The 10,353-nt window shown below is 42.4% G+C and overlaps 1 protein-coding gene across 1 annotated transcript; it reads right to left on the bottom strand.

Moving 5' to 3' along the window:
- Positions 1–3,977: 3,977 nt before the first annotated feature.
- On the bottom strand, positions 3,978–10,032 carry stard15 (StAR-related lipid transfer (START) domain containing 15; the record flags this gene model as incomplete). The annotated part of the gene is made up of 6 exons (XM_080841250.1): positions 3,978–4,196; positions 4,403–4,455; positions 5,389–5,506; positions 6,228–6,331; positions 6,811–6,958; positions 9,883–10,032. 6 exons carry the CDS (start codon positions 10,030–10,032, stop codon positions 3,978–3,980), a joined length of 792 nt encoding a protein of 263 aa, XP_080697376.1.
- Between the last annotated feature and the right edge of the window lie 321 nt (positions 10,033–10,353).

The raw sequence follows: 10,353 nt of genomic DNA, 5'->3' as shown, positions 1-10,353 counted from the left end.
CTTAAAGGGACAGGCGCTAGTTGATCTTCGCCGACTTTTTCTAGCCGTCCTTGTTGATTATATTCCGCTGATGTTGGTCTCTCAATAAACACATCATTGTGAACATAAATAAATCATATTATGTCAGTATAATTTTCCTTATAGTTAAGTTATTCGTCAGAAGTTATATAGTGGAGTACCCTAGTCAGAGCAAGTGTATCTACATATAATACAACACTTTCAAATAAATCTGAGGCCTAGGATAGGGGATATTTCACAAAAAAACACAAAGCCATTATAGACCACATAACGAACCTTCAGTATGCACTGCAATAAACACAATGTAATACTGAATTATGTCACTGTGCATCCATGATGCATCAAATTAGTATAGGTTCATGCTGCCGCTTTTAGAGGAAGCCAGGACTTTCAGGGACTGCAGCAATAGAGCTCTGAGTCTCCTGTGAGAAATCAGACAGCTTGCGGAGTTTCCTTTCCTTCCCCAAGGAACAATCTGCCTGATGTCGGCAGGAAGTGAGCCAAATGGGAAACAGGAAGAGCCTGAGACAATACAGATTTTTAGGAGTGGCCCCATCTGCAAATTCATGTATGAAAAAGGATGCAGTGTTGCGCAAACATCACTTATTATCACAGGTAAACAGAACAGTTTATAATTATTCCAAATCTGTTATAAAAACATATGCGAAAACACTCTAAACGGATTATTTACACAGATGAAGAGCCAGATCTAAACTAAACCAAGTGATTGCTAGCTGACCTTTAAAAGGGAATATAGCCTATATCTATATATATTCGGAAACATAGGCTATATGAAAACTTGGAATGTTGTCCAAAGTTCAAACAGTTAGGCCTTATTAATGATATGATATGATAATGATGATACAGTACATCTTGTTAGGACCTTATTTCCCACTGTGAACCGAGGTTGGGAAGGATACTTTTGAATTTGAATTTTGGATTGAACTCCTTTGTTAATACCAACATTTTGATTAGTAACTGTAACGAATTACAATTACTCTATCTATTTTGTAATTTAAAAACATAAGTCTTACATTACAACATGACACTTACTCCTCCCAAACCTTGCTCAGGACAAAACAGATTAAGAAGTTGAATTATACTGAAAAATGTTTATGTGGCATATAAACCATTTCTATTTCTGCCTGACTGGGTAGTAGTAGAAATGCCCTATCCACCGTCAATCGCCCCCTTTGTGGAACCGACCATTCATCAAACACCATAATAAGCCCATGTATGACGGGCAGTACAAAAGAACCAGTTCACTAAAATCTGAACAAAAGGACCTAAACAAAGGCACAACACAAGAAATTATACAAAACATGAAATGATGTAAGAAAGGATAAAGGGCTCATTTGCCCAAATGATTAAGGTGTGACAACTAGGCATTGCAAGTGTGATCACGGAGCTCTGAGTCTCACTCACGTCCTCATCCCAACCCTCCGCCCTGCCCAAGATCCCCATGCCCGGGGCAAAGGGCTATTGTAGGTACTGCTGTATGTTCAGATCATTAAACCTTTAAAGTGAGGGAGACTCTGTTGAGTCGGTTAGAGCTGATACTTGAGCTCAGTGGACACAGTTGAGATTAGTACACCTGGATTTACAGTGGAAGAGTCCACCTGAAGTAGTACAAGAGGAAAACACTCATTACTCCTTACCCCTGGATTCACTGCAGAACGTTTAGACAAAGAATCTTGTGTGAATATGGATCCAGGTTTTTATGATGTCGTCGCAGTCATTTATTCTCATTTTGCCTTTGAGTTTTGACGGAGGGCAAGACTACCAAAGCATCCTTTCCACACTGTCTGAAAAGAAGATCTATTGGGAACTGCTCTTTGGTGCTTTGAGTTCTATCTCCCAGGTATTCGACTGCAAAAACATACATTAAAATACATTTAAAAAGGGAAATAGAAATATGTCTGTCTTTATGTCTTTAACTATCAGACCTTTAATGTGATCCAAAACCGTTTCATGTCACTCAATGAGTCTCTGATGCTTGATGCTTGCCAACAAAGTACCCACCAGAACTGCACAAACCTGTTCGATCTCCCTCATTCATCTGACCCCATGCCATTGTACACATGTTTCTACCAAACAGTACCTGGTGCTGCAACAAGGGCAAAGCATGGCGTATCGGTTCTGCTATCTGCTTTCTTCCATGGTCCCATGGTGGTGGAGTAAGTTATCAAAGACCTTTTAATCTGCTGAATATTTACAGGAGCTGGTTGAAGGTAAAGCTATTTACCCACACAGTACGTGGCTTTCGATTAAATAATTTATAGAATAACAGTATGTAACAAGTAGGAAAATAGTGTCTGTAAAGTGCAGTATCTGCTTATCCATGACTATGTGAGCAATTGATGTTTTAGTCCAAAGATGAGGAATGCTGCACCCACATTTTTCCTGTCAATACACATTTTCAACTTCTATGTCTTTTAAGGAGCCATTAAAGACTTTGGCCTGGCCTTCACATAAACCATCTTTGCATTCATTTTATCTGTCCTGTAAAAAAGTGTGAGGTGCAGATACAAGACAAAACAGAATGTCTTTATTGATGACAGAGGAAGGGGACAGGAGGGAAACGGAGAATATGAAACAAATCTGTGTGAGCCAAAAGGAAATAAGAAAGCATCGTATGATAGAGACACACGCAGCTGATTTTACAAACCCTGAGGTGAACAAGTATGTACTGTTTATCCGTTTGCCCAAGTACCCATGCAGAATAGCAGTACTTGCTTATGTATAAATTGAAGTTCTTACCATTATTAGCTTAGCTGAAACCAGCGTGTAACCACTGGACGTGTTAGCCTCTTTGGAATCTTTTCATGTCATTTTAATTTTATGCCAAATGTACCAACATTCTATCCGTCTTCTGCCATCACTATGTTTTCAGATACAAGACCTCTGCTTTGGGTGTTACCATTAGGGAATTTGGATTCACTTGCCCTAAATATATTATATTATAAATATATTATTTATGTTTTTTCGTTGAAAAATAAAACATATCTAAGCCTACTGTCATGATGTAATTAAGGCACAATGATCCGGTGTTTCTATAAGCTTCAAGAAGTTCATCTAAATTTTTATAGAGAAAAGCGTATCATACTGTGACCACAAGTGCATCAGCAAGTCTATATGACAATTCTGAAGAATTCAATCCAGTCAGAGACTTACCATAAGGCCCTTCAGTCCCCAGTTCAATACCCATCTAAATCCCCATAGCAACCCCATCATATACCCCAATACCCATCTTAATCCCCATAGCAACCCCATCATATACCCCAATACCCATCTTCATCCCCATAGCAACCCCATCATATACCCCAATACCCATCTTCATCCCCATAGCAACCCCATCATATACCCCAATACCCATCTTAATCCCCATAGCAACCCCATCATATACGTACCTACCAGCAAATGCAGAAAAAGCTTTATCTACAGAACATGTATTGGAAGGTAGACTGCAGGGATTTTGCAGGGAACTTACTGTTTCTGCTGAACTGAACATGCCAAACAAGAAGACAATAAAGTAATAATCAGTATAATTAAATAGTCAGTAGTAAAATAATAGTTTCAAGTAGAAGTAGTTCTAACTCAGAGACACACTAAAGAACTTTCCCCCCAGCTCTCTTGCTGAATGTTCAAACTTTTAAAAATCAACCCTGTACAAATATCTCTGAATTAAAATAATTTCGATGTACGCTTCCTGAACCCAATTTTGTATGAGGCTGGGTACGCTTAATATTACACATGCCAAAAACTGTACAAGATATTCCATCATTCCACCGAATGCAAACCCTACTGTACGTTTGAACCAAAACTGAGAGATAAAGAAGAAAAACAGTGAGCCATGTGATGCATAACAATGTACATGTGTACACACATCCCACTCGCACACAAGAGCTTTTACACTCCGCCACACACTCCTAAGAGAGTGAGCAGCCGCTGGGGAGAGTTTAGGTCTCCTCGTCCTCGCTGTTGTGCTGGCTCTTCTCCTCGCTGAGGCCCCTCTCATCAATGTTCTCCAGGGATTCGGCCCTCTGCAGGGTCAGGTCGGCCACGCTGATGCAGGGTAGTGTGTTCTGCTCGGGGAACATCCACGGCTTTAGGCTGGGGTTGTGCTTCCGCTTCCACTCAGGGTACTTCAGGCAGGCCTTGTAAATCTTTCTCATTGCCTAAATAAGCGAGAAAGTGGCTAATTAGAGGGCACTGATGTAAACGGCGAAGGACTTAATTTGATTGTTGTTGTACTAGTCTAAACTGCCCAGTAGGTGGCATTGTAAGGCCATAATAGGGCTCACCATTAGCTCTCTAAATGAATTTGTTCCATGTGGTGGAAATGTCTTACTTGGAGGGTTTTCTCAAGGATACGTTTTCCTACCTTTGGAGCAACGATCTGGGAGACTCGGTTGACCACCCACTTGGGCAAAGACCCTGGGGGAGAAACAAACAAACATTTAGACAAATTTTAATTAAGATCTGTTGACAGGCTTTGAGGCTACATGGCTGCATGATGACCACAATTTCATCACTAAATGATTTCCCCTGACAGCTTTGATGCTTCAACTAAAAACACTAGGCCAACCTAAGTGGTTATAATCATGCTATTGTACTGGCTGACGCGCAGTGGATGTGCCTGTTTTGGTACAAACGCACAGACAAAGCACAGACATCTTAAATCAATCAGCATCTTTGGGGTGTTATTAAAAGCAGAAGGCCTCCATTGTCTCGAGCCCTGTGGAATGATGTGCCTGGGCGGAGGGAGCTGAACCGGGGCGACGGTCCCACAGGTCACCGGCAGCTGGCGGATCATGGCAGTGGAAGACATTAATAATCCGCTGATCTCTCCGAACAGCAAGGAAAAGGAATGACGTTTGCAAATGTATGAAATATGTCCCTGTGCTGGAGTTTATTTTTGGGAATCAAAGACTTCCTGCCCCCGCTCCAGTCCGATGGATTCAGCGCCTGAAGCATAGAGCTGATGTTAGAACCCTCCGCAGAGCACCAGGGGGTGAAAGGCCTCATTTGAAAAAAGGGCAGTGTAACTGAAATTGCTTTAAAGGGCCAAAGGCTTTAAAAAAATAAACAAATGATGAAAGAATTAACAAGGCAGCCATGGTATAACTACATGCCCAAGCTTTGAAGTTTTTGAAGGGCGCCGTGTTTGTGTTTGGATATTAAATATTTCATCTAAGCTCTTTCAGAGGTGTACATTTAGGTTCGATGGCCTGCGAGGCGGATAATATTGGAATTGTGGAAATGGCTTGAAATGTTATTTGCTAAATACATTGGACAGCTGTTATCCCAACAGATAACTTAAACATATCAGTAACACGAGGCTGTGTTGGAATAAGAACAGAGGCCTACCTTTTGGGTCCACTTGTGTTAAGTAGTAGAGGGAGCTGCAGTTTGGCCCATTGGATTGGATCAGGTAACCAGTAAGAAGTGACACGGCCCTCACGTAATCCTTCTTTGGCGGATATTGCTGAAACATGTGAAAAAATGATAAATAAATAAATAAGACCTTATTCTACAGTGCACACCACACAGAGTCATCCGCTGGTGATACATGCTAAAGCTCAAATGGAATTTGGACCGTGAAATGAATACAAGTAAAAAGTAAAACAAACTTTTAAAACATTTAAAAAGAATGATAACTACACAATTTAACACAGCCACTACTTCTCACAGTGGCCATGCTTAACAACAGGCTTTCCTCCTTTATCTGGTAGTGATTTTGGAAGAATCTCAGTGTCATTTTTAACATGGTATTCCCCCAATAGAAGATGAGACAATACTAAGGTATTTGAGAGTGACAGAAGGGACTGCTCCCAACATCTGGTGTCAGGCAGATTTTACCTCGACACGGGCATCCATCTAGAGTTCTGGGCTGAACTCTTTGACACCCAAAGAGCATTGGAAGGACCCCTTTTAGAGAGATTGTATTATCCTGCTAATTTCCACAGAGGGAAAATATGACCTCCAGGCTGCGCACAGGGGCACATACTGAAATTATTCATTGCTACATGGAGATTAAATCACCACAGCGTTCACCTGACACCGTGGTCAGACTTTTGCCACTGACCTACACTTCTTCTGTTACACATGTGTGTGTAGGGCCGTAGAAGTGACAAACCAACTCATCTACTTCCACCAGACTGAACTAATCCTGACTCTTCCAAAACAAACATTTCAAACGTACACACCGGGTGTTTGACGGAGTAGTTGATGATCAAGTAGTCGTTGCCCAGGGGTAGCCATGACCGCATTGTGACAAAGTCCCTGTTCTTCAAAGGGCTCGGACACCTCCCTAGAATCAGATTAAGAATCAGAATCAGAATCAGAATCAGACACCTCCCTAGAAACACAACAAACAACATACATGCAATGAGAAAGATAAACAGGACAATATGGTTTCCCCTTTAATAAAGCACCCAATATTGGTAATTTAAGGCCTGAGTTTAGCATTCTTTGGTCTTCGCATTTACTTATCATCATATGTCTCTCTTTATGAATGCAGTGTTGGCGAGATTAAGTTTGACAAAATACATTTGTAGTCAAAGCTCTCTGAGTAATGAGTCTCCATTGGTAAATTGAATCGTATCGATTGGCTTGCTGGCAGCTTGAATGCTAAAAAGAATTATTCACCTCCTATGTCCAGGCAGAGAATGAAATCTGTCTTGTTTTTTGTTATAGACTAAATAAGTGGAAATTCAACGAAACAAGACTCCAGAGAGGAGAAGTAATGAGGGCGGGAGGACCAGTAAACAGATGTTCTGGGACACTCACAAGAGTAATATCCCACATCTGCATTGACTGTCAGCCTTCCGATGTCAAAGGTGTCAACCATGTTGGAGTCCCACTTCTTTCTGTAGCTGGTGTCATGAAGGACATCGTACAACGTTTCTGCTGTGACATCTTTGCACACGATTTTCATCTAGACAGAAAGAGAAAAAGAAGGGAATAGAAGAATATAATGGTTAGTCTTTTGAGACACGCTGTGCTTTAGGTTGACCCTGGGACATTTGAGGGTGGATGGCTGTTCTTTATGACCTCACTTTTACAATGGTATGGGATACGGAGGGAGACTTGGGGTAATGATTGAGTTTAAGAAGTATATGAAGTTCTGGAACTGAAGACTTGAATTACACAGACCAGGAAATACTCCATTCAACAATGGTGTGAATACACGCACCATGTAGGATTTCTTGGTTCTTCTAGTCGAGAAAGGACAATTTATGCTGGGTCAGGGATCTGTAGTACTCCTAGTCCATGAAAAACCCATTTACTATGGCTGAATGAGGGAGGCATGCAGGTCAAACATAAGTCCAGCTGACAGCCCAGCTGCATAAAGGTCAAACACAGCCTTAGACTCTCTGGAGTACACTTTTCATGAGTGTACATGTGCACATAAAATATACCTCCCACAGATATACCTCCCAGGCCTGTCAAAACATTCAGGACAAGTAATGGCGCATACAAGTCAATACATGATCAACATAAGACCAAATTCCCCCGTCTGATTTTCATTCCCGGCCATTGTAGCTAGAAATCATTTTTAAAGAGGCAGAAAAAAGACAGCTTGAAGATAAAAGTGTGGAGGTAAAAGCAACCCCTCGGATATCAAACTCTCTACCAACGCAACTTTTCCACTGCACTCTTAAGATTGCTTGCGTAGGCCGGTGGATCAAGTAAGACCAAAAACGTCAGGTGCAATGCGATCAGATATTGTTTGGACCGTGCAAGAAGTAATGCAACCCTATCCTTAATACCCCTGGCATTAGTTGAATAATTCATGTGACACCTCCGCCCAACCCAGCGTGAACGGTCGCAGCCCATTTCCACTCGGCTCCTTGAAACAAACTCTCTTTGGTCTCTATGAATGGAATGTCGTCAATGCCTCTACACACACTCAATTATTCATGGCAAGAAGCGCATCACTACCCCAGGAAGATCTATCAATTATTGAGGCATCTCTGTCAACCGTGTTTTTGCCTATATTCTGGGGGTCTAAACCATTTCCTTCTCCATTCCCGTGAGCCTCAAGGAAAAAGGGCCCCAAACAGTAGTAGTGCGCCCCCTACCACCCCACCCCCCCAGGCGTCCCCCTCGGCTGCTGATGTCGAGGTCAACTGTAGTGCTCCTTACAACAAAAAAAAATATGCATACCCTCCGACTGGGCCACGACTGGGACTCAGGTTTCCACATCTGAGCTAGCAGTTACCACGAGTTTTCCGCTCTTAATTTTTCAGGATGTCTCCTGCTTGCACCCCGCCCCTTAGCTAGCTCTTTCATCACTGACACGGAGGCTTCTGGGGATGGGCAGGGGGTGGGGGTAGGGATGGGGGTTGGGGTCCGACGTGCTTAGTCAGTTGGTTAGGTGCAAAGCCAACCCTCTGGTTGCTGATGAGCCATCACACATGTGGTAATTCATTCGTGTGTTTGTGTGTGTGTGTATGTTTGTGTGTGTGTGTGTGTGTGTGTGTGTGTATGTGTGTACATGTGTGTGTGTGTGTGTGTGTGTTTGTGTGTGTGTGTGTGTGTGTGTGTGTGTGTGTGTGTGTGTGTGTGTGTGTGTGTGTGTGTGTGTGTGTGTGTGTGTATGTGTGTGTGTGTATGTGTGTGTGTGTGTGTGTGTCCGTGTCTGTGTTCGTGTGTGTACATTCCTTATGTTACTGTCAAGAACTGTACCGCTATGTAAACTGCAGTAATGCTACATGCCTGTCAAAAGAAATGCATACCAAGGCCAAACAGACAGTGTTTGCACGAAATAGATGTTATTACAATATTGATTAAATTGCCCTTAAGGTTGAGTGTCGTGGGTAATTAATGAATGGACACACTGTCTAAAACCATTCAATGCTGGTGGAGCACAGTAGCACAGGCCTTGCCTTTTGTAATTCGATGGCACAAAGTCCTCACTTGAAAGGAGCAATGTGATAGGGGCTGCTACTCAGAGCCTGGATTAATTAAACATGAAGGCAGGAAGAGGCCTACAGCCTGAGAACATTCCCTAGATGTTCCCTCAGCCAAAGATGCTGGCTCCTACAAAATATATGTGGATCTTCTATAAATAATATTCTACCTTGGGTCTCCACTCTGGCAGGCATTCAGGGAAAGGAAATACGCCATTGTGCAGATTTCACGAGGGTGATAAAACCCTGAATCGGTAACAGACGACATCTTTTGCCTCCTCCACTCTCCAGTCATATAACTGCGCTCAGCACTTATTTTACTGCAGCTGCGAGCGAGGAACTGCTATCACAGGGGGATGAGGTAGGAGTGGGGCAATGCACCGAGTGCAACACAATAGCCTTCAACGGATAGATCCTCCCCCATTCTGCGTGCTGCTCTTGGCCAATCTAAAGTGGATGTTATGCCTTATATAACACTTCATACATACTCCTATGGGACATGCCATCGGGAATAAAACCCTATGATTAAATCATGTTTATTCATTAACTTAACGTTCATAATCTAGTCTATGTGGTTATGGACGGTAGGTTACCAATTTTCCCCAAAAGGGACAGTGCAACACCAAAAATGAAACTTTATTAGCCTTTGAGTTACGGAATGAAACGTGTTTTTAAAACGCGTCTGAGACTACATACAGCTTTTATACGTGTGCTAGTAGCCTATGTTAAGCATTTGGGGATGCAATTATGTTTCCGAAGTTAACCTGAGACTTGTAACTTTTTGAGAGAATTTCTCTTACTTTTGACAATTGCAAGTTACATTTATATGAACACATCAAATAATTACATCTAATAATATGCGGAGCCTGGCCATCCTCTCAGCGTGAAAAAAAGTCTTCATTCCGCAATGCAGTGAAAATGAACTGGGAAAATGCAGAACACTTGCCTTGAGTTTCTGGACAGCTTTGCTATCATCGCCGTCTCTACACCACACCGTCACACCTCCTTTGGTGTACCGCGCTATCCATCCTTCGTGGTTTTCACATTGTTCTTTGAACGAGGCGAAATCGCTATCATCCGGAATCTGGACCGGCATCTTGCCCTCTTCCGTTCAGCGAATCGATCAGACGGACCGGTGAGAGCTGATCAGATGGACCGGTGAAAACTGACTGCAGGGTACCCGATTCTCATAAGATCTTCCCGTTCTTTTTCTCTTTTTCTGCTAAGGGTTTTGGTGGCACGTTCAGTTGAAATTTAAAGCTTACCTGAGTCCAGGTAAACGACAAAATAGGAGACGACTGTCATTAGTCACACGGAGACACAACTATAAGTTTATGACTGCCTGGCAGGACGTTATTCCAGCAGGTGTACAAGCGATCGTTGTGACGCGCTAGTTCAGGCACTATCACACTGATGA

This window comes from Sprattus sprattus, assembly GCF_963457725.1.
Source record: "Sprattus sprattus genome assembly, chromosome: 6".
In the NCBI taxonomy this organism is placed as follows: Eukaryota; Metazoa; Chordata; class Actinopteri; order Clupeiformes; family Clupeidae; genus Sprattus; species Sprattus sprattus.
The sequence above is the reverse complement of the archived record's forward strand: the minus strand, read 5'-3'. Positions and strand labels throughout refer to the sequence as shown.